The 25,220-nt window shown below is 36.2% G+C and overlaps 1 protein-coding gene across 1 annotated transcript in view; it reads right to left on the bottom strand.

Annotated features, from left to right (window-relative positions):
* Positions 1 to 25,220, bottom strand: part of COG5 (component of oligomeric golgi complex 5) — a 282,487-nt gene that overhangs the window by 26,164 nt on the left and 231,103 nt on the right. Inside the window, exons 15-18 of the mRNA XM_005679133.3 lie at positions 13,085 to 13,195; positions 11,580 to 11,642; positions 4,027 to 4,130; positions 680 to 917 (exon numbers count right to left, since the gene is read on the bottom strand). Coding sequence (XP_005679190.2) covers positions 680 to 917; positions 4,027 to 4,130; positions 11,580 to 11,642; positions 13,085 to 13,195 — 516 coding nt within the window. The remainder of the gene's footprint in view (positions 1 to 679; positions 918 to 4,026; positions 4,131 to 11,579; positions 11,643 to 13,084; positions 13,196 to 25,220) is intronic.

Here is a 25,220-nt window from a genome sequence, read left to right as displayed (position 1 = left end):
GATACTATATTTATAAGGCTTTTTTAAAAGTCTCTCTAAAGGACAAAGGGAAAAAAAACCTTTCCATAAGAGCTGATTATTATTCTGCTATTTTAATGTGACTCTACTTCATTCACATCAGATAGTGTGGAATGACTTTAAGGCTGACCGTGCATAAGAAAGGTATTCTTATTTAACAGATGAGGATCAAACAATCTACCTGGACCTCTGTACATGTAAACGAATTAGAACCTGCCCTGGAATGCTGAACTGACCCTGGAGGACCGCACATGTGTTGGAGCTCCTCTTTACATGAGAGCAGACTGCGCTTTCCCACTCTGAAGGATAAATTTCATTCTCTTCATTATTTTCCAACAAGGTTAATCAGTTATTCTTACCATTACTGACCTGGCAGGATAATAAAATCGTGAGAAAGTCCCATATTATGAAAAATGGGAAATGTTACTTTACTGTGGAATGAGCTACTTGATGTACCTTGAACTATCAAAGAGGAGTGACGATTCTTTTGTTAAAGTAAAAAATATCTTGTACGAAAGTAGCTTTAAATTCTTTCCTTTTTTACCTATTAAGTTTACTTTTACTTTTCTTCATGTTTCAATTCTTTAAAACACTGAATAATACACAGATGGTCTTTTATTTAAATGGATAATACTGAGGTTGAAATATTTTCCCTTTTTACCTGCGCAAAATCAGCAGCAAGTCGCATTTTCCCACCTTCACCAAGAGGTCTAATGAGACTGGCATTGCGGATAAAAAGTTCGATGGCTCTTTGGGCAATAGCTTCAGTGTTGTCAAAGACAAAATCCGAGCATTCAAAGTGTTTAAAGTAGTCATTCATAACTCTGACAATGAAACCTTGAAGCTCCTTCATGTAGAGAGAACAGGGAACATCAGGCTTGCCTGAACTGGGTAACGATCTGCAAAAGAAAAAAAAAAAAAATCAGCCAGTTCACTAAAAGGCACTGTTGGACATTTCCTTTCCCCCTCTGCCTGCTATTTCACTCCTAAGCAATTTTTTTTTCCATAATGGTAGAAAAGGCATTGTTTATTTTTGTTAAGAGTTAAAAAATGTCATACAATGCTTAAATCATATTTTAAAGACTGATTTAGGATGCTAGGAAGATGACTGAAGGAATGTTTGCATCTGTTTACTGAAAGACTATGAAGAAGGAAACCAACAACCATCTGTCTTGGATGATTCACAGAATGCCTTATGCACTCTGACCTCTCAAGGACTCTTCCAGCTTTACAATTCTCCATCCACTCACATGGTTTGCCTGGTTAGTGAATAAATCAATATTAGATACTGAAACAGGATTTTACACTCGGTAGCAACAGAAAACACTGCCTTCCCCAAACAAATTCTTGGCAAAAATATCTCTGCTCTTGTGCTATTTAATCCAATCAGCCCAATAGTAGAATTCTGACTGTGGAACTGGTTATGTAACAATACACATGGTATGCAATTTTTTCCTCCCAGAAGATGTTTGGAAAGGCTTTAATTTGGATCAACAGATGATGCCAGCTGATGCTCCATGAAATACTATTTATAATTCATAAGTGTTTATAATTGCTCTTTAAAGAATATATGAAAAGAATGTGCAATATTTATAGGAAAGAAGAGTTATGGCAAAATTAGAAATCACCTGATATTAATTAGAGAGCCAATGAGATCACTGGCTATATAATGCTGTATCTTTTTCAAAAAATAAATCATATTCTGAGAATGATGTAGTGAAATTGGCAAAGGTTTAGGGAAGAACAACAGACATGATTCAAATGCCTAAAGCAAGAGAATGAGGTGAACTTAATTATTTTAAAATACAACAGTGGTTATTTTAAGTGGAATGCTAACTGAAGGTCTTGCATTTCCAGAAAGCAGACAGAAATAGAGAAAACAGGCTAGGTTCTAGCAGGAAGAGATTTTCTTTGGGTGTAAGAAACAGCATCCTAACTATGGCAAGGCCATGGAAGGGGCCCGGCGGAACACTGGTGTCTGCAGTATCATAGGGCAGAGTGCTGCTTGGAACAGAGCAAAGGGACAGCCTCAGTAGGCGATGGCAGTCTTCACATGGAGTTGGTTTTGCCAGATTCAGACCATCATGGCCTATCTTTATTCAGATTTTGTCAGTCTAAAAGGCTATATTGCGGGTGGTGGGGAAGGCACCAAATCTCTTTCTAACCTTCTTATGCTTTATCAAAAGCACTGTCATTATCTTGGTAGTACTCTGGAGGACTGCTTTAAGAATTTTAATCTGGCCAGATGATATGATTTCCTTGAGGATTAGGAAACAACTCACTAAAACAAGTTTCATAAACATGTGTCAATATAAGTAAAATGCTCTACTAGACAAAATTCTGAAATATGTTATCACCAATTTTCAATGTGGATTAGAAGCCTGATTTAAATTTACTAGAATATAAACCTTGCCTGGCAATTGCTAAAACTCAGTTTTCCCAGTTATGTCAAAAGTTTTTAGTAAGAGGTTCTCAAGTGATAAAGCGCAGCAGAAAGGTGAGCAGAAATGGGTCTTTGCAATAAGAGCCCACATACAGAGGCAGCAGGCCTATGAACAAGTGCAAGCCTGAGAAGCAGCACCAGTCATTCTGGGGTCTGTGTGTGCTCTCCCCTCCTCTGAGGTATCTGTCCACCACATCAAGGACCTAGGGTCCTCCTGGGGTAACCTATCAGATAAAGGACCAATCTGGTTCACTGGTATTTAAGCAAACTAATAAAAACATATCTCTTTGGGAAACCAACTTTTAACGGCTAATCAGTTATCTGCAGGCACCAGCCGTGGCTCATAAACACAATTACTGAAGGAAGTATCGAACCACTCTTAGAACAAGCCTTTAAAAATTACTTCAGTTTTGCTTCCTTTTCAGAGGCAATGATGATTGGTCTAACTGGGACATTTCAGATCACTTTTGAACAAAATCCATTTATTTCCAAATACTGGTAATCAGTAGTTTCATATTCCTATATCCAAATATTACAGCATTTTTGTGTAGAACCCACTTTACCATTCTGTGCTTCATATTATTATTAAAAATAGACTGACCTTTTCACCTTTCAAAAGATATTTTCTTAATGAAATAATAAGTGATCTGAAAAACTAAAAGACAGTGCAATAGTCACATAATTTTTCCATAAACAGATAGACCAGTGGCTAGAAATTCAGTAAAGTAGGCACTCTATTAAACAACATGAATATAAAGAAACAGGGCAATTAAAAATAAAAATTAACTATAAACTAGAAATAAAGAATATATATCTATATACAAAATATATGAATGTTTAGTTCTAAAGTATGTTTTTTTTTAAATCACTTTGAACATGTGCAAACTGTTTCAAATTCTCATTTTCTAATACACTAAGTCAAAGCCATTTTACTTAAAAAGATTTCAGTAAACACTAAGCTAGGAACTATGATTTTTATTCTCAAAACACATAGATATGGATAAGCAGTTCATATACGAAATAGCTACGGAATAATACCAGTGTTTATGGAGTGTTTAGGAGTGATATGACCACATTAGACTGCACTAAGACTCTGATGAAGGAAAATCAATTTTTTTTGCAGAGGGCTGGGCAGGACCTTGCTCTCAAAGCCAGAGTAGGAATCAGACTAGCAGAGCAATAGAGACAGGACATTTTATACAAGGAATACTATACCAACACCAAAGGCTCAAGTACAGGCTATTTGTGAGAAGTAAGGGAAAAAATATAATTGCAAAAACAAGATGGTACCAAACGTCCTGAAGCATTAATAACCAGCTGAGTCCCATAGATGTTAATGGTTCCATATCTGAATAACAGGAGACAAACGATGACAGGAAAGGCTGAAAACATCAGGTAATGGTGCACAACAAATAAAGTAGGATAAGGGTGGAGGCCAGCTCCATCACAAGAGGAACAAGGCTCCAGATGCTCTAGATGGTCGAGGCTTAGGGAGCAGAGGTGGAGGTGGGAACGGAACACAAATGCTATGGAGGCCAGCAAAACCTGCGGCTGGGAGTCATTACCCAGAAAAGTCTTCTTGGTGCATAGTGATGATGATGGCCTCAATGGCGTCGCCCACAGAAGTCAGCAAGGGTTGCACAGCGTTTCCCATAAGGACACAGATCGCCTGAAAGAAGATTAAGAAGAGGCAAAATTTAAATAGATCAAATACAAAGAAATCTGAGGTGTGAGAAGCATTTTGACTAAAAGTTTTCACATTATATCAAATTCAGACTATCTACAGTTTAACTATAATAACCCAACAGAAGTCTGCTCTTCTCATAACTGCTGTCAGTAATGATTTTTAAAGTTTAAAATATGTGGAACACGGCGCTGAAAAATTTCAACTCCCCCACTTTTCTCATATTTTCAAAAAGTTTAACACTCAAATGAGCCTCTGGAGAAAGGAGAAGAGAAGGGTAATGTCACTTATGAAGCAAGGATAATCTGAACACATTTTCTAAAGTTTTTGGAAAGACTGAGGCAAGACCAAAAGTAATTCTTCAAAACTGGAGCAACATCATATGCTTTAGACCAAACTGGATATAATAAATATATTAGTGACTCTCAAAGGGCAGAACAGTTAGGCATTTTGTGGGTCAGATTTCTATTTAAAGTTTGACAGCAGTGAGTCTCAACTGGGGGCAATGTTTAGAGACATTTCTGATTGTCATGGCTGGGGTGGGGGAGGGGTATGCTTCCAGCATCCAGTAAATAAGAGGACAGAGACACTGCTAAACACCCTACAATGCAACAGACAGTCCCCCATGACAAAGAACCATCCAGCCAAAAACATCAATAGTGCCAAGGTTGAGAAACTGTTCTACTGCGAAGTATACTCATTAGTTACATTATGATCCTAGGCCACAGTTACGGTTTTTATGTGAAAATATGACTGGACCTCAGTAAACTTTCAAAATCTAAATTTTAAGTATATTATACATGCTTAAGTATATTATATGTGTAATTATGTAATCATGATTACATACAAGGAAGATGGATGACTTTGGCTCATATAAATAATTGAAATCAATGAAAAAAGGTTAAATAGGATCCTTATGCATAAGATTCCTAAATGTCATCTCAAGCCTTAATTTGCTGATAAAAATAAAGATATGTGTACAGGACTGACAGAGACATGGGCTCTGTGTTTTCTCTCTAAGCCTTCTGCCCCACAATCCCTCGGCTCTCCTTTCGCAAATAAAGGATGAAAATGAAACAAGATAAAAGACAGAGTGTTCGTGTGTATGCACACATACAGTGTGCCCTCAGGGAGCTCACAATCTAGTGACAACAGATAAGCTGTGGTGGTATCAGAGCTCCGAGAGCTAGGGAACATGGGTCGCTCAGTCGTGTCCCACTCTTTGTGACCCCATAGACTGTAGCCTACCAGGCTCCTCTGTCCATGGGATTTTCCAGGCAATAGTACTGGAGTGGATTGCCATTTCCTTCTCCAGGGGATCTTCCCAACCCAGGGCTCAAACCTGGGTCTCCCACATTGTAGACAGATGCTTTACTGTCTGAGCCACCAGGGAAGTTGATAGGGAAACATGGGAGAAACACCCAAATTATACTTAGAGGATTAAAAAACAAAAAGTGTTGCGTGAACTGAGTTTTCAAAGGTTAAAATAGGTTAAAAGCTAAGTGTATGTGCTGGGAGGGAGGGTGTGAGACTGCGGGGAGCATACGTCAAGAGCACAGAAGCCTGGGGAAGGTTATACATTTGGGGAACTGTAAGGAGTTTAACAGAGTATGCGGTGGCTGCCGATGTGGAAGAGAGACAGAGCAGATGTACTCTGTGCAGGCTGCTCAGGAGACAGGAATATATCCTGAAAGGACTGGGAAACCAACGATGGGTTTTAAGCAATGGGAAAAAAAACAAACCAAAACGTGGTTAAAGATTTGAATTTGGGAAAATTCACACTGGGACAGCAGACTGGATAAATTACACTAAAGGCAAGAGGACATAGTAGGATGCAAAGTGGTGAGTGCCTGAACCAAATCAGAGGCAGCAGGAACAGAGATGAGATGAGGTAGAGACACTGGGAAAGGAGAACAGAGGACTTGGGAATCAGATGTGAGAAATACGGAATGGAAAGACGAAAGGGTACACTCAGATTTTTTTCCTCCTTTAATGACTTGGTGGCATTATCAACTGAATGTGTAAATGCATAAGCAATTGGCTGATTTAGGGATGGAGGGAGGAAATACTGAGCTCAGTTTTGGACACAAGTTGGAAGGACTTACGGGGAAACCCACATGGGCTCTCCAGCAGGGACTGAGGGCTTCACAGTTGTAGTTTCTAACACGTTTTCACTAGATATGGTTGTCTTTGGCTTTTTTTTTTTTTTTTTTTTTGTCTTTGGCTTTTAAGATAGAAGATGAAGCCAAATAAGTCATTGAGATCCCAGAGGACAGTTCATAGAGTAAGGAATACCATTTTCATGTCATGCAGAAGAGGAGCCCTTGACAGATTAAGCGGGGTAGTAGTACTTATTTAGTAGATGTCACGTGCTGGATACTGTGCTTTGGGTTTCACAGGTAACCATGCCACTGAAAACTCAATTGTTCCTTCCTCTAAGAATTAAGAGAATCTCTAACTTACTGATGCGGAATTTAAAGTAATTTGTAGATAGGGAAACTAAAGTCAAGTTAAGAAGGTTATCCGAAGCCATCAAGTTGAAAAGCTGGGATTTTCTAGGTGCATTTGACTCCAATGAGCTTTTGGTTATTCTTTGCCACTGGGCAAAGAAGTAAGAAGAGACCCTGGAATATAGTGAAAATAAATAGACAGGAGATTTCAAGAAGGAAGGGCAAGTTTTCTACACAGTATGAAGGAGTGAGTGCCTAACTACAGATCCTCCTACACATAATTGTGGAAAAATACCAAAAAAAAACAACAAAAAAAACCCTACTGGAGGCTTCTGGAGATGGAAAAAAAAGCAAGTAGTTTTAGAGGGGTGTGGAAATATATAACAATCAGAAGAGAGTGAGTTTTTCTCTTTTGTGCCTCTGCAATGAGAGTGATTAGTCATGGCAGTGGCAAGCCTAGGTGGCTAAAATGCTGAGAGAAAAAGCAAACCAAACCTTCCAGGTCTTTCAGGTCAAAGGAACATGGGAAGGGGCTGTGGTTCAACCCAGGCTTCAGAGAGGAGAGAGCCAGAGAAGAAACAAGCCTATTTTTCCATGTGTGAACTCAGCACTAGTCTTCAGCTGGTTCAACCATGTGTGTGCAAAGCAAACAAGTGGCTTGCAACTGAGGCTTAAAGAACTGAGATCTTCGACATGGCCAGCTGCAGATCTGACAGTGTACAATTTGAGTCTCAACAAGCTACTTATCTGCTAAAGAAATGGTCAACATGTTTATAGGAGCAATATATAAAAACACTGAGTCTACAAAACATAATGTTTACATTGTCTAGGATATATTAAAATAACCAAATAACAAAAAGCTAGGAGACGGTTGGATGGCATCACCAACTCGATGGACATGAGTCTGAGCAAGTTCCAGGAGCTGGTGAAGCACAGGGAAGCCTGGTGGGCTGCAGTCCACGGGGTTGCAAAGAGTCAGGCACGACTGAGCGACTGAACTGAACTGAGGAGATGTTATCAATTCTAAAGGGAAAAGACAATCAATAGCTGCCAATTCTGAAATGAGCCACTCTACAGTTATCAGGCAAGAACCTCAATGAGATAAAGGAAAAAATGCCCATCATAAATAATAGGAAATCTCAACAGAATGATTTAAAATTTAAAAAAGAACCAACATGGAAATTTTAAAATAAAAAAAGGATACTCCATGCAAGTAGATGTAAATGTACTTCAATTAATGCAAACTTTCTAGATTTTACATGACATGATACAATATTAACTCTAAAAGACTGTGGGAAGTTAAGAATGCATATATCCACAGAAGAACAATGGGGGAAAAAATCACAGAGATACAGACAAAGATTTAAGAAATAAACTTAAGTGAAATTCAAAAAAATAACAATCAAAGAATCCAAAAGGTGGCAGAAAAGGAGGAAAAGAGGCAATAACAGAACAAAGGGAACAAACAAAACACAATAAAACTATACACCTAAATAAAACCTTATTGATAACTGTATTATGTTAACAGACTAAACACTCCAATGCAAAGGCAGAGATTATGGGAACAGACAAAAGACAAGACCCAACGCTACTCTCTACAAGAAATGCATTTAAAAACTAAAGACGCAGAGGAGTTGAAAGTAAATGGACAAAAGAAGATACATCTTCTTCTGTAAACATTAAGAATAAAAAGACTGGAGTAATTTATTATCAGATAAAATAAAGCATGAAAATAAGTATTAACAAAGCTAAAGAAGGATCTCTCCTAACGACAAAAGGGTCAGTTCATCAGAAGGCATAAAAATGATAAATACTTATAGAACAGAGCCTCAGCACAATTAGTTATATAGCTTCACAACTGAAGAGTCAAGAATCAACAGAATGGAAGGGAGACAGAAGCAAGTCCACAATCATGGAAAATTGTAACTCATATCTTTCATCTAGTGATAGAACCACTATCAAAATATCAGTAGAGGCACATGAAATCTGAACACATCACTACACTTTGACTTACCAGATATTTACAAACATGACACTAAACAACTGAGGATTACAAGTTTTTATCAAGCATACATGGTTCATTCACCAAGACAGACTGCATATTAGACCATAATACTCAATAAATTTAAAAGGATTGAAACCATACAGAATGTTTCCTGATGATAATAGAATTAAATCAGAAATCAATGTCACAAATCAACCATACTTCAATAAAAAAGTGATAAGCAAGAACAAAAAATCAGTAAGATATCTAGAAATACCACAAATAATCAGAAATTTTAAAAAATGAATCAAATAAGAAACCACAAAGGAAATAAAAAAATATTTCAAAATGAATGAAGATAAAAGCACGCCATATCAAAATTAAAGTTCGAGGGAAGTTTACAACTTTAAATTTAGAGGATGGGAGGGGTCTAAAAATCAATGGTGTATGGTCTCCAAAAAACAAACAACAAAAGGCAAAGAAAATTCAAAATAAGAAGGAAATTTAAAAATCTAAAATCAGAAATCAGGGAAATAGACAAACAGTAGAGAAAATTAATAAAGCCCAAAGATGTTTCTTTAACAAGATTATGAAATTGGTAAACCCATGACTAAACTGAGTTTAAAAAGATAAGAGAACACAAATCATCAGTAAGAAAAAGAGGTTATCACTATAGGTCCTATAGACTTTAACTAGACAGTTAGAGAATATCATATACAGCTTTATTCTGACAAATTAGGTAATTTAGATGAACAGACAAATACCTAATAAAGAATCAAAGAATCAAAGCTCAATCCAGAAAAAAAAAACAAATAACAGATTATCTGAATAGCCCTCTATCTATTAAACAAATTAAATTTGTAGTTATAAACTTTCTACAAAAAAGACCTACAGGCCCAGATGGCTTCACTGGAGAATTGTATTAAGCATTTAAGGAGAAAACAATACGAATTCTACACAAATTCTTTCAGAAAACAGAAAAGGAGGAAACAGTTTCAAAACCAGACAAAGAATTACAAAAAAGAAACCTATATACCAATATCACTTATGATTACAGATACAAACATCTTCAATACAAATTAAGTAAATCAAATCCAGAAAGAAATACATAAAGAGGGTAATACATCATGATCGAGGTTGGTCTGATATCTGAAAATACATTCAGTATTTTATTAACAGAATAAAGAGGTGAAACCATGTGATCATTTTATACAGAAAAGGCTGTTTGATGAAACACTACCACTTATAACTTTAAAAAATCTCATTAAATTAGGAATAAAAAAGAAACTGTTTAATCTGATAAAAGCCATCTGAGAACATATCCTACTTCAAACAGTAAAATAAATACTCAGTGCTTTTCCCCACATTAGAAACAAGCAGACAAGTCCACTCTCACCAGTTCTAGGCAACGTGGTACTAGGTGTTCTAGCAGGTGAAAAAAGCACGGGAAAGCAGGCATCAAGATCAGAAAGGAAGAAATAAAACTGCCTCTATCTGTATTATAATATGATGGTGTACTCAGAGAACTTTATAGTCAGGCAAGGTTTCCAACTCATGGGAAACATAAAACAGAGAAGACAGCATTATGGAGAAAGCCTTCATGGAAACGATGGGTACAGGACTGATAACTGCCAGAGGAAACTGAGAAACGATGTTAGATTATATTTCACAAGCTCTTTACAAAACAGTGATTTTTTGGTTAGGGAAGTACTTAGCTAAAATAACTAAGATTACAAAAATACTGAAGTCTCGATAATGCAAAATATTTCAATATAAAGAATATCAAACCCACACAATAAAAACTTATACAAACTTAAGAATATATTCGCTATCTGTGCAAGATGATCTCAGTAATAAATGCAACAGAACTACTGGCCTAAGGTGTTTAAGACTACTTATAGCCGAGGTGGTTATAATGAAATGACTCTAAATGTACAATCATTAATTATGTCATTGATGACATAGGAGTTAATGCTGGTACTATGAAATGATGAACTTTGAACCTAAAATAACATTTAATTTTGGATAAAATCTCAACAAGGTAGAGAAGACTACTATGTGTCTTTATATTTTGTAGTAAGTAAAAAAGTATGTTTAATATCTTTTCCATCAAATAATAAAAGCATGGAGATTTTTGGTTCTTGGGTTGCATTTATGCATTATAACATCCTAAATCAAAGTGACGTAGTAAGCTTCCTACAGTCTCAGGAAAATTCAAGATTCTCTTTTTCCCTTTGAGTCAGAGGATTCTGTTTGTTCTTCACTTATTATGCCATAAAGACTTTTAATGAAATTTAATTAAAAAGCAAGGACAAAACTGTTTCACTGAGGTCTGTTAACATAAGCAATTCCGTCCGCACTTGGCAGGGTCACTGCAGGAAGGCTCTGGACTGACTGCATCTCCTCTTACTCTTCTCAAGGCAAAACCTACGTTAGTACATTAAAAAGTGGGAATGTGCGCTGGTGTCATATCTTACAGGTACACGGTGGAGTTCCCAGCCTTGGCATTACTGAGATGTGGGGCCTGGCAATTCTGTGTTACGGGGGACTGTGCCCTGCACGATGTGCGACAGAATCCCTGGCACGAGAGGCCAGTAGCACCCTGCTCCCGGTCATGATGATTAAAAATGTTTCCAGATATCACTCAATGCCCCAAGGGGACAAAATTGCCTTGATGGAGAACCACTGCTTTGTTGGGATAATACTGGGCAGCACTGCCCTAAGATACAGTGAATATTTATAAGACTCTTGCTTCTCTTGCTTATGATACAATTATCATAACTGGAACACAATCTGTAGACACCAACAGGGTCTATTTTTAAATTCTCGAAAATATAAACACACAAGTAGCCTCTCTCTTTAGGATAATCATCAACATGCTACTTTTGGCATATGGAGAAGATTCTGAATTATTTTTAAATGTGACATCTCCCACTCATCCAAACAATTCTAAAACTGACTCTGATCTACAGAGTCAAAGATTAAATTAAATTCTTTTACCTTTAGGGCTGAAATTATAGTTTGCTCAGCTGCTGGTGGGAATGAGCTCTGACTGGAAACCACCTAGAACAAATCCAGTTATATTTGAGTAAGTTACCTATTTTTATAAATACTAATTTTGATCATAACATGATAAAACTGTTTTCACATTATCATTACTTTAGAGTAGCATCTCATACCTGTTTTAAAAGTCCATTAGTATGCAGTAGGTAGGACAGGTTTTAAAAAGTTTTCCTGTATAAAGTAATTACCTACTTAAAATAATGAAAACATTAAGAATTTTAAAAGCTAGCTTTCCTTAATGATATAGTTTTAACTTGAAAAGATCAGTTTAAAGCCATATTTATTTATTTTTTAAAAAAATCACCTTTTCTAAGTTGACTATAATTTTTAACAAGTCAAATGTCAAATGTTTCCCTTTCTACAAATCAATACCAACACTATGAAAATTCTGAAAGTATCAATGAAGACATTTAAATCAGGCTAAATAAGTGCAACTTTTCATTGCTTGTGAGTCTGTAGAGTAATAATGAAAGGAAATAGAAAATATATATTCTTTTTATCTATTTTTGTTATTTACTTGCCTGACATTTACCTGTTAATAACTCTTTAAAAATATATTTTGTTTAGCATACCAAAGACACAGTTTGGAAACCCTTAATTGATAAAAATGACTTGCTCAAAAATTTAAGTAAATGGAAAATATACTTACAAGTAAGTCATTACAAGTATTCTAAAATACCGTCTAGCATATAAAAGCTCATACCAGAGGTCAAGTTTTTAGGAATATCAACTAACCATTGGCTTCTTCATGTCTTCTAACTATCTCCCTACTTACCAAATATTTTGAAAATCATTAGTAGAGTAAACACAAGTGACTCAAGAATCAAAGATGGGGTTGAAAATGTTGCTTTCCTAATACTTAGTTATGTTTATAGTTCATCTTAGACATAATACATGATGGCAAACAAGTTAAAGTTCAGTCATTTTTTTTTTAAAGAGTTAGTAGAACAATAGCAAAAATTTTTTTCTACTCACAAGTAGTCTTTAGTGATTATATATCATAAGATTATATATCACTGTTTTAAATGCATCTTCTCCCTCATTTTTTTTGGCAAAGATAGAAGCTTTCTGACATGTTAGGGAACTTATGAGTTCTTATATTGTTACTGCCTTTGCTATAATTTGCTACCACCCATATGGTATCAAATTATGTTATTATAGGTATAAAACACATATAATTTACCCTTAAATCAACTGTTCAATAAACTTGACTATATCAAGCAACCTTGAGTCCCTCATGTATTTTAAACTAACTGTACAGGCAAATAATAAAGGCCAGGATCAAAGACTGTTTAGAAAGAGTTCAGTCCTCAGCTTAGTTTACAATCACATTTTCACTGTATTCCTTGGAAAAACACTAAAAATTCATGACTGTCTAAATTCGAGGCAAGAAGAAAGAACCTGAAATTAAGTCAACAGAGCTTAATTAAAATAAAGGTTACCTTTGTTACGGATTGGTGCAACTTATATAGTGAGTTTACTACAGCCACATTTCTTCTCTGTCCTTCGGTAAGAGGTCCAATCACCTGACTTGCATCCCCCTGTGTGGAGAGCTGTAAGAATCCAACACAAAAAGACATTACCAAAACGACAGCTCATATTTAACTAGGGGGAAGTTTATGGTCCTCTGACAAAGCGAATGTTAACTGAAAATATTCAAGTCAAGCTCTGGACTTCAGGCATAGCCAGGAACCTCTGTAGAGATAACATGATGAGCCTAGAAGCCTAATTAGTCTCACACAGGAAGAACACCCTTCATCAGTCCTTCATAGCTGGTGGACGCCTCAGGCAAGTGTGACCCAAAAGTCCAGGATGTGCTGTTATTCTGATACATCAGCATAGTGTTTCTGAGGAACACCTTCTGCCAACCGTCTTTTTTTCTATTCAAAAGCTCAGAAAAAAACACACAAACACACACACACACAAACATCCCTCCAAAAAAAGAAAGGAGAGTGGGAGTATTAAAAATAAACCTACATCCTATTTGACATTTGACAGTCATAATAGTCTAATGAAATGAGAGATAAACAGAGAGCATTGCACTCTTTATTTTGTAGATTAAAAAGAAAGTTGTGTAGGATTATACTGGGTATGGATGATCAGTAGAAGTGGTATTGCTGCTGCTAAGTCGCTTCAGTCGTATCTGACTGTGCGACCCCACAGACGGCAGCCCACCAGGCTGCCCCGTTCCTGGGGTTTTCCAGGCAAGAACACTGGAGTGGGTTGCCATTTCCTTCTACAGAGAGTCCCTTGGACTGCAAGGAGATCCAACCAGTCCATTCTGAAGGAGAGCAGCCCTAGGATTTCTTTGGAAGGAATGATGCTAAAGCTGAAACTCCAGTACTTTGGCCACCTCATGTGAAGAGTTGACTCATTGGAAAAGACTTTGATGTTGGGAGGGATTGGGGGCAGGAGGAGAAGGGGACGACCGAGGATGAGATGGCTGGATGGCATCACTGACTCGATGGACGTGAATCTGAGTGAACTTCGGGAGTTGGTGATGGACAGGGAGGCCTGGCGTGCTGCGATTCATGGGGTTGCAAAGAGTCAGACACGACTGAGCGACTGAACTGAACTGAATACATGCATATTAGGGAAAAGGACATGAAATTTTTATCGAATCAAATCTAAAACTATTATAGTCCCATTTAAGAAAAAAGCCCACGTATAACCATTGTCATATTAATCAGATTTTAATCCAATCCTCTTTAACAATTATTAAAGGTCAATTAAACTTGATTATGAAAATAAAACATGAGGAAATAAGTATATAGGTGGATGCACATATCAAATATGAAAAACTGACCTTTCAGGAAACAGATAAAACTAAGAGCATCTTCCCTTTGTTACAGTGAGACAAATAAAATATGAGTGAAAGAAATACTATTGTTCTTTCTATTCTCTTTGATACTCACACATACATTTTCAAAATTAAATTCAATTCCTATTTTTTCAATTCCTACTTATGGCAATAATATTTAATTTCAACACATAAAAACTCCAATTAGAATAAAGAGAATGATCCTTCATTAAAGTTTTAATCCATGATGATGGTTTAAGTCAACATAAAGCTTTCTGACATTAGGTTAAATAATTTCAACTTAATTTGCCTTTCCTCATGGACAAATAGTTACCAAATTATAATCAAGTTGTTTTCTAAACAGTCATTTGTAAGCTGATGGGTTGAAAGAAAAAAAATGTCGTATTTTCCCTATAGAAACCATGTTAAAAACCAATGGTTAGACCTCAGATGAACTGACATGGTCCAGTTTAATCTATAGTGTGGTGAACTAATACTAGCAGAAGCTCTGAGCTCCCAGAAGAAGGCAGACGATGGGCTCCATGCTATGGCGAGGGTGAGGGAAGGCACCCAAAACCACTGTGGAGACTTCAGTGGCGGTGGTATTAATGGTTACAATAGAGTCAGGGGGTTAGATGCTAAATATGTATTTGATTATAACAGGCATTTAAAATCTGTGAGTTCTAGCTCTACACTTTTAAAACTCCAATCTCCCTTCTCTTGAGATTTTCTCCAAATAATTTTGAAATACTAACAAAGAAATGGGAAAAGAATTTCTCTGATGTTATCCTATTTCCACTTATATGTATTCCATATTTAATAAAGAGGCTCACTGCTAGAAATGGGTGGAGACCATTTCATTACTACTAAGACCTAATCATACTTATAGGGTTTAAAAATAGAGAGAGGCCCACTTTACACCTAAGAGGATGCTTTAACAAAAGAAAGACAGATAATAACAAATGTTGGCCATGAAATTGGAAACTCGTATGTATTGATAGTGGGAATTTAAAATGAAACAGAGGCTCTGGAAAACAGCCTGGCCATTCCTCAAAGGTAAACAGAAGCGAAAACATGCCCAGCAATTCAACTCTTAGATATATATACACAGAGAAATAAAAAGTACATTCACACAAAAATGTGTACACAACTCTTCACAGAATCATTATCCCATCGCATAACAGTCTCAAAATGGAAACAACCCAAATGTCAACTAGAGATGGATAAATAAAATGTAGAATATCCATACAATGGAACATCCCTCAGCAAAAAAAAAAATTAGTCCAACTAAATATTAGTCCCTAGCTAAGTAGGTCATCTGGGTTTCCCTCCAGCACCACTCCTGTCTAATCTTTTGGGGAAAAGTAATTTCAACCTTACAAAATGTTATAAAAATAAAAATAGTGTAAGGAACACACATTTATGCTTTACTCAGATTTACCTGTTGCTAACATTTTATCTCATTTGCTTTATTATCTGTAGTCTCTTTCCCCCTTTCATACACATATACACACGTGTGAGCATAATGTTTTTCTGAATCATACACACATTATGGCCCTTTGTCTCTAAGATTTTTTATTTTCTAAGCATAGTAATATTCTACTATAAAAGCTCAGTTCAGTCATTAATTTCTTAAACTCACAATGATGCAATTCTTCTATCTGTAATCTGCCATGTTTTCAAGAAATTCTAGTTTCTTTTAGTGAGAAGTGGTATTAGAGACCAAGATCTGGGCCCTGGGTGAAGTTTGTTGCTACTTACTGCTGCAATAACTCTTAGTTAATTCAATATTTACAAAAAATGATTATTTGAATACCCTGGACTCTTACTTAGGTTCTCGTCGTCTTCTTCGTCAGGTTATAAGAACTATATAGTAACTTCCCATATACTAGACTTCATAATTACCATTCTACAATTTGTTTTATATCACATGTGTGCGTGCTAAATTGTTTCAGTTGTGTCTGATTCTTGGCGACCCTATGGACATAGCCCACCAAGCTCCTTTGTCCATGGGATTCTCCAGGCAAGAATACTGGAGTGGATTGCTGTGCCCTTCTCCAGGGGATCTTCCAAACCCAAGAACTGAATCCACGTCTCAGGCATTGGCAGGTGGGTTCTTTACCACTTTCCTGGTGGCTCAGACAGTAAAAGCTTCTGCCTACAACTCAGGAGACCTGGGTTTGATCCCTGGGTTGGGAAGATCCCCTGGAGAAGGAAATGGCAACCTACTTCAGTACTCTTGCCTTGAAAATCCCATGGACGGAGAAGCCTGGTAGGCTACAAGTCCACGGGGTCGCAAAGAGTCAGACACGACTGAGCGACTTCACTTTCACTTTTCTTTACCACTAGCGCCACCTGGGAAGTCCTTTATATCACTTACCTATCACCTATCCTCAACTCATTTTTTAGGCATCAGTACACTTCACCCCTAAATGCTTATTCATGCATATAATTAATTGGCATTCAATATTTACTTTCAGGTTTCTTTTTACTTTTAAGGAAAATTTTATATAATGTAATGTAGACAGAGTGTCATTAGTTTTAATAAATTGTTTTATTTGTGTAACACTAACCACATCATTCCAGGAGGGTCTTTCATCCCAATTTCCACTCAACACCACTCTTCTGGTTTGGTAAGTCTTAACTTTTAAGCGGGGCTACATTCACAGACAATATGGAAGGATAACTTTAATGGGTTCCAAAGATATATTTCACATATCAGCCAGTCTTTTACCAGCTCCTGCTATCCCCTATGTATTCTTCTTGGTGAAAGTTTTTATTTTTACTAACACATACTATTTTCAAAACCACTAAAAGTAATGAACAACTTTTTTCTAACATTTTATTATGAACACTTAAAGACTTGTACAATGAACACCAATATACTAATTAGATTCTATAATAGCATTTTATAAACTTGCGTATCTTTTTCATGTCTCTGTCCATTTTATATATTTGATGCATCTCAAAACAACTTATAGGCATCATTATATCTGTTACCAATGACTTCATCTCACTGATCAGTTTTGTCTATTCTATATCTTTATACAAAGATTTTGTGTATACAAGTATAAAGCTTCTTTCAGCATAGTATTACTGGTTTTCATCCATTTTTGTTCCCATCTATGGCTATGTGCTATTCCACTATATGAATTTATCTGATTTTATTTTACCCATTCTCTTACTGTTTCTAAAATGTTTGCAATAAAATGAACACTAGGCTTAGGAAGGTGGCTCACTGGTAAAGAATCCCCCTGCAATGTGGGAGACGCGAGGTCAGGTTTGATTCCTGAGTCAGGAAGATCCTCTGGAGAAGGAGTTGGCAAGAATACTGCGGTATTCTTGAGATCCATGGACAGAGATCCCATGGACAGAGGAGGGACAGAGGAGCCTGGCGGGCTACAGTCCATGGGGCTGCAGAGTTGGACATGAGTTAGCAACTACATGACAACAACTGACTTAAGGCATCTAGATGTTATTTCCACCACTTGCTAGTTCAATATATGGCTTCAATTCTTCATTGTAACATGAAACTAACAGTCTAGTCAACACCAAAGTATGCTCTGTAAACTGTAAAGTGTCTTAGCAATGTAAGGCATTACCATTTTTATCTCCAGATAATTCCGTCTTGCTCTCATTTCCTTCTCACCTCTCCTTTGCTTAGTCTTTTCCTCCACAATCCACTCCTCCAAGCTCTACCTATCTCAGTACTGGCAAGGGACCACAGGCACACAGTAGGACTGAGGAATGAGAACCAAAAGCCAATGAAACTGTTTGGAGGTACAGATTGAATAATATTCTGGCTCCTTTTTGGTTGTGGTAACAAAGTATCTCGTACAAAGTAGGCATTCTCTATTTCAGAAGCCTTCACTCATCTTAAGCCTTTTTAACTTTCATTGTTTCAAACTACTTCCTTCAAGTGATCTCCTTAAAACTCACTTTTCAGGAATTCACATAGATGCTCAGCATGTAGAAGATGCTTCTTAGGTACCTGTTGAACAACTGAAGGGTCAGAGTAATGGTTTCTCATTGTTGCTTTTTCAAAGTCCACCTTATTTGAGGTGAATAAAATCATATGGAGGTGCAAAAACAACATTTTGGCTGTGAAGCATTAGGAATTAGGGAATTAGAAACATAAACACAGTAAAAGAGTCAATATTCTAAACTATGAGAAGTGTACATACCAGCACTGGTACACTATTCAAAGTTACACTATTTAACACAGCCTGGAATGATGCAAGAAAGCAAAAGAGCAGCATCTGGGTTTTAAAAATCACATACACACACATGGAAAGAAAGGGAATTCAAAGGCTGAAGGAATTCTTAATAAATAAAATGATTCCTATGTGCTAATGATAAGATTATTTCTTGTTAACTATCTGAAGAAAATATTTTTCAGAAATTCTGTAATATGCTCACTAGGAACTTTGTGTGAATTCAGTGTGTGAGAAACAACTGAGATGGAAGTGTTGAAACAATGACAAGTTATGTTAACATGAAGAATATTTTTATATAATTTTTAACTTGTGGACGAAATGATCCTAAGACACCCCTGTGATCACAGTTGAGGGCTGTAAGTAAAAGAAAGAAAACTGGCAAATTCAAGAGATGAATTGGATGAGGGCTTTAAATTTCTTTCAGATAATGTACTCTTTGGGGAATTATAACGTTGGTGACTTAGAAGAATATCTAAAAATAACAAGAAAACATATTATAGATTAGTTATGAATTTCATACAGCTAAGTTACGTTCCAGATATTCTATTGTTCTAGTGTTCTTTTCATCTGTAATTTCTATTACTGCTAAGGATATGTCAAGGGTTCAGGATAACTTTCTTTTTAAATGTGGATTTGGTCATAATAATTTTAAATATTTCTTTGCAATCACATGTAAAACAAATGAGGAAAATATGTATTAGAATTTCACAGACTTAGAACAATAAAAAATGTATACTAATCTATAATCCTTCTGAGTGAAAAAAAAGTCAAGACATTTTTATATTAAATCAGATATTTTTAACAAAAACTTGAAACAAGTTCTGATGAACCTTCAGTTATTGTTACATCTACACTAGTTTTTCTGAAAGTGGTGAATGTACTTGGATTACAATTACCAAATTTAATATTTAATGTGAAATTTATATTAAAACAAATTCTCAAATTCTCTTGAATTTGCTTTTTATCCAATTTTGTAGTTCACAGCACAAAAAATTTTTTTAAATTACAGACAAAAAGACAAATATCATATGCTATTGCTTATGTGGAATCCATAAAAAGGGTACAAATGAACTTATCCACAAAACAGAAATACAGTCACAGAGGCAGAAAACAAACTTATAGTTACCAGGAAGAAAATGGAGAAGGGATAAAGTGGGAGACTGGGATCGACATAGGAACACTGCTACATGTAAATTAGATAACTAATAAACAGCTACTGTATAGCAAAAGGAGCTCTGCTTGATGTTCTGTAACGAATTGTAAGGAAAAGAATCTTAAAAGAGTGAATATAGGTATATAAGCAAAACGGATTCACTTTGCTGTACGCCTGAAACAAACACAAAAACTATACCTAATTAAAAAAATTCTAAAAAAAGGGAAAAAAAACTCACAAAAGGCAAAGTATTATTACTACTGTTATTTTTAACAAAAATAATGGAGTATATAAAGGGCAAATATCTAGCTCTCAGATTGTCACTCCTCACTCCCACACAGAGAAGACATCACCAATCGTGGTCCTGTTACGGCCTCGTAACACCATGTTCTAGCCAGTCACTATAGATCTCTTAGACATAGGAGCTGAAATCTATCTGTAATCCCTGAGTGACGTCATATCAGTTTTTCTGGACATATGGAACAGTGAGTCTAAGTGCATCCTATGGTTCATCTAAACACTTTTGAGGTCAAGAGATGTTGATGAGCAATATATTCCAAGAGTCTCAAAACTGCTGTGCCCCTTCATAGTCCACTATTAGAAATGCATCCTAAGAAGATAATAAAGCTATACGCAAAAGGATGATGTTATTTATAAAACAGAGAAACTAGAAAGCCCTACATGTCTAAGAACAAGATAATAGCTGGGTATATCAGGCAATTCACAAGCTGGAAAAAATAACAATGGAAGATGCTTATAGTGTTAACTGTATAAAACAAACAAAAACAAAGATTTGTCTGTGTAGCAATTTGCTCTCACAAACACACACACACAAAAAAACTGGAGAGAAATAAAGCGAAAATGTTAAACAGTAGTATGAGGGATTATATAATGTGTAAGGTTACCATATACTAGTAAAAGGCACTACGGAATTTCATAGAGTATCTAAAAGTTTAATTTACAGAACACACTTCAAAATTGTCACACAATTTCCACCACTGTAAAAACAAAAGATGTACAATTCCATTCCTGAAAGATTTAATATAATATGAGAAAATAAACTGCTTTGGTTACTGCTTACTTCCCCAGAAGGATTCTGGGAAAGATAATCTCATTTGATCTACTTATCTGTGACGCAGATTAAAATAGCTAATTTTTATTTATATTTACTTATCAAATGCTTTCATTATAATTACCTGGTTTAGAGTAAAGAAGAATCATAATTAAATATCACTAAGCTTATTATAACATGCCAATTATCTTATTAAAAATCTATACACAGATGCACATTCGCAATTAAATTATCTAACATCCCTAATACTATATAGTTTGTAATATATTAGAAATTGCATTGTATTTGAAATTCAGAGATAGGACATGTGAACTTGTTTGACAAATAAAATTAATTTTCTTAGGTGTTAAAACTATCAGAAAATATTTTCATGAAAATCTTGCTACACTGTTCGTCAACACTTTCTGGTTTCATAAATAAGATGGGACCATATACCTTAAGAAGGCAAATTCTACTTTCCCTTTCTGTGTGTTCACTAGTGACTGGTAGTTTTGTGCTATTACACATCTTTGTTTTAAAAGTGATTCTATCAGATCTTCACAGTGTCTATATGGCTGCTTGTCTCTTCACTCATTAAACAGCTTTAGGCTATTACATATTTTGAGATTTTGTGTTTCTTTTTCCTTTTAATTTGATGATTTTACAAATCCTTCTCTTACTCTTAAGAAGTAAGTTTCCTCTTTTTGATCCTCTCTCCCCTCTTCTTGGTTTGAGTGAGTGAGTGAGTGAAGTCGCTCAGTCGTGTCTGACTCTTTGCGATCCCATGGACTGTAGCCCACCAAGCTTCTCCGTCCATGGGATTCTCCAGGCAAGAATACTGGATTGGGTTGCCATTTCCTTCTCCAGAGGATCTGCCCAACCCAGGGATCAAACCCAGGTCTCCCGCATTGTGGGCAGAAGCTTTAACCTCTGAGCCAAACTTGCTTTAAATTGGGAAGCAAGAGGACAGACTACATGCAAACTGGGAGACTTCTCCATGAAGTAAGTTTATACTTTAGTGCATGAACACTGTGACATCAATTCTAGAAGTTCAGAGGATGGTTTTAGTTCTTTCCTGGTTCTTATATTTCAGACTACTGAATTTCTCAAATATTTGACTACTTGATTAAAAAACAAAAACAAAAACAGTTGTTACTACACATCTGTTTAGTGAAAAATAAAAGCCTTCAGAAGCAAACACTGTTCGGGAAGGCTGCTCAGGGCAGGGACCATATTAAAATTTCTGCAACATCCACTCAACAAGTATTTGGGTGCCCTTCTGTTGTAGGCACTGTCCTTAGGTGCTAGGTGATCTGCAGTGAACAAAAAAGACAGAAACCATATCCTTGGGCCAACCTTTTTTTTTTTTTCTTTGCTGTGTGGCATGCAGGAGCTTAGTTTCCCCACTAGGGATCAAACCCGTACCCCCTACAGTGGAAGTGCAGAGTCAGTGGACTGCCAGGCCAACATTCTAGGGGGGGTGTCTTCACTTCCCCCACTAAGTCTTCCCCGAGGAGTCAGTTACTTATTCTGTATTCATGAAAACTCATTTTTCCTTGTGATTTGTCAATGATGTGTATGTACTTTCGTTCACCAGTTAATTTATGTGTATGTGTCACTTCCCCAACTAGACATCAAATTGATGTGCAGAGGCTCTGTTTACCTCTCCTTTGTAATTCCTGAAAAAATAAAAGCATGTACATAAAGTAAAAAAAAAAAAAAAAAAGAAAAACAAAGACAAGTCCATTCAACTACGGAATAGACTCAATGGTAATGTTACATCGTGACATCAGACTAGAACGTCACACAGATCTGATAGCAAAGAAACGACAACTTGAGATGGATTCCCTTTTGGACAGTGAACATAAAACTAAAAGCTGGACGTCAAATCTTGTTTACAGATGAGTACGAGCAGCACACAGGAGTCAGCCACAGCTTTGCAATTCAAAGCTGCATTGCTCAGACACCCTGGGTTACTTTAAGACCCTTCCACCACTCTACCTTTCCCATCAACCTCCTCTAGATCTGCTCCCATGCTCCTGTCCTTTAAGTCAAAACCTCCACCCAGCACATGGGATTTGGTAACCACAGCGGGTCGGGAAGACAAACACAATTTGCTAGGAATGGATCACTTGAAACTTTTATTTTATTTTTCTTCAAAGAACCTTATGCTTTTGAACAACAGATTGAGTTTCCACCTACCCATGCCCAATCACTGGCTCCTAAAGCACTGGCTTTGTTAATTAAATTTAGAGTTATAAGTCTTTATATTTTTAATTCTTTGAAGAAGAGAAAATGGTTTACTGTCAGTTATACTGAGCTTTTTTCATTTTCCAATAATAAATACTAAGACTAATTTATTGACAGAAAACCTCTTTGAATATATAAAGTATAGAGAATAAAATCTCTTTGATTTACGGTAATTTAGGTTTAGTACAAACTGAAATTCAAACCACAGAATTTCTAATAAAATTTATTGCCCTTAGAGATATAGAAAAACTAAAATTTCAGCATCCAACTATTAAGACATAAGCTAGTCAATATGATTTTTGAAAATAATTAGTTGTTTATTTATTTGTATATTATAGACTACTACTTTCACAGTTTTTGAGAGATATAAAGTCTAAAGTGATTAAACCTATGTTATATGCATTATTAATTTTCATAGCAAGAAGTTCTTTATATGGTCTACAGATAACTTTCAATTTAACCAAAGTCTTAATAGTAAAAATACTGTATTACTGAGCTCCAAGCTAATGAGGCTCTCTCTGATTATTAATCTTAATAGCAGTGTTTATAATGTCAAACCAGAAAAAAAAAAGTTTAATTACCTGACTGAGGTAATTACGTTTACTGTGATCAATGATACAGTTAGAATTCATCTTACTATGAACTTTCATATGACTTTTTGCTTTTTATTCTGTTTACTTTTTAGCATTTTACTCAACTGGTACTTGTCTTTATATCCATTTTTTCCATCAATTATCTCTTAAGATACACATTCTATTTTTTCAGTGGCCATAATTAAGCTGTTAAAATTCATGCTCAACTTAGGTCAAAGTATCTATAGCTTTATAGTCCTCCCGAATAACACAAGCATTTAAGAATGCTTTCAAACTCATTATCTCTTCATCACTATAAACTTTAACGTGAATTTGTATTTTAGGGGTTTTGTTTCCATGTCCCGAATTAATCACTATTGTTTCTCATTTTATGCAATGAGGGCTTAGATTTACCTATATAATCACCAAGTGTGCTTACTATTCCTCTTGCATTTCAAACCTTCCTTTAGAGTTAGATTTCCTCCTTCAGTGTTCAACCATTACAGGGATTCCCTCTCACTCAGAGGGAAAATAAACAACAGAACTACCGTATGATTCAGCAATCTGAAGAAAATGCAATCACTATCTGGAAAAGACATATGCACCAGTGTTCATTGCAGCATTACTTACACTAGCCAAGACATGGAAACCACGTAAGGGTCCATGGACAAACGAATGGATAAAGGAAATGTGGTGCGTACGTATAGTGGGATATCATTCAACTACAAAAAAAGGAGGAAATCCTAACACGTATGACAACATGGATGGATTTTGAGGGCATTATGCTAAGGAAAATAAGTCAGAGAGAGAAAAACAAATACCGCATGATTTCACTTATATGTAGAATCCAAAAAACAAAATAAACCAAATTTACAGATACAAAGAACAGATTGGTGGTTGCTAGAGATGAGGTGTAAGGGATGTGGGAAATGGGTAAAGACTATCAAAACGTAAAAACTTCCAGTTATAAGATAAGTAAGTCTAGGGATATAATGTACACTAGGGGGACTACAGCTAACAAAACTGGGTTGTATCAGTTCAGTTTAGTCGCTCAGTCCTGTCCGACTCTTTGCAACCCCATGGACTAGAGCACACCAGCCTTCCCTGTGCATCACCAACTCCCAGAGTTTACTCAGACTCAAGTCCATTGAGTCAGTGATGCCATCCAACCATCTCATCTTGTTGTCCCCTACTCCTCCCACCTTCAGTCTTTCCCAGCTTCAGGGTCTTTGCAAATGAGTCAGTTCTTTGCACCAGGTGGCCAAATTACTGGAGTTTTAGCTTCAGCATCAGTCCTTCCAATGAATATTCAGGACTGATTTCCTTTACGAAGGACTGGTTGGATCTCCTTGCAGTCCAAGGGACCGTCAAGAGTCTTTTCACACACCACAGTTCAAAAGCATCAATTCTTAGGCGCTCAGCTTTCTTTATAGTCCAACTCTCACATCCATACATGACTACTGGAAAAACCATAGCATTCACTAGATGGACCTTGGTTGGCAAAGTAATGTCTCTGCTTTTTAATATGCTATCTA

Source organism: Capra hircus, chromosome 4, assembly GCF_001704415.2.
Source record: "Capra hircus breed San Clemente chromosome 4, ASM170441v1, whole genome shotgun sequence".
NCBI classification, from domain to species: domain Eukaryota; kingdom Metazoa; phylum Chordata; class Mammalia; order Artiodactyla; family Bovidae; genus Capra; species Capra hircus.
This window is presented reverse-complemented; position numbering and strand designations above follow the sequence as displayed.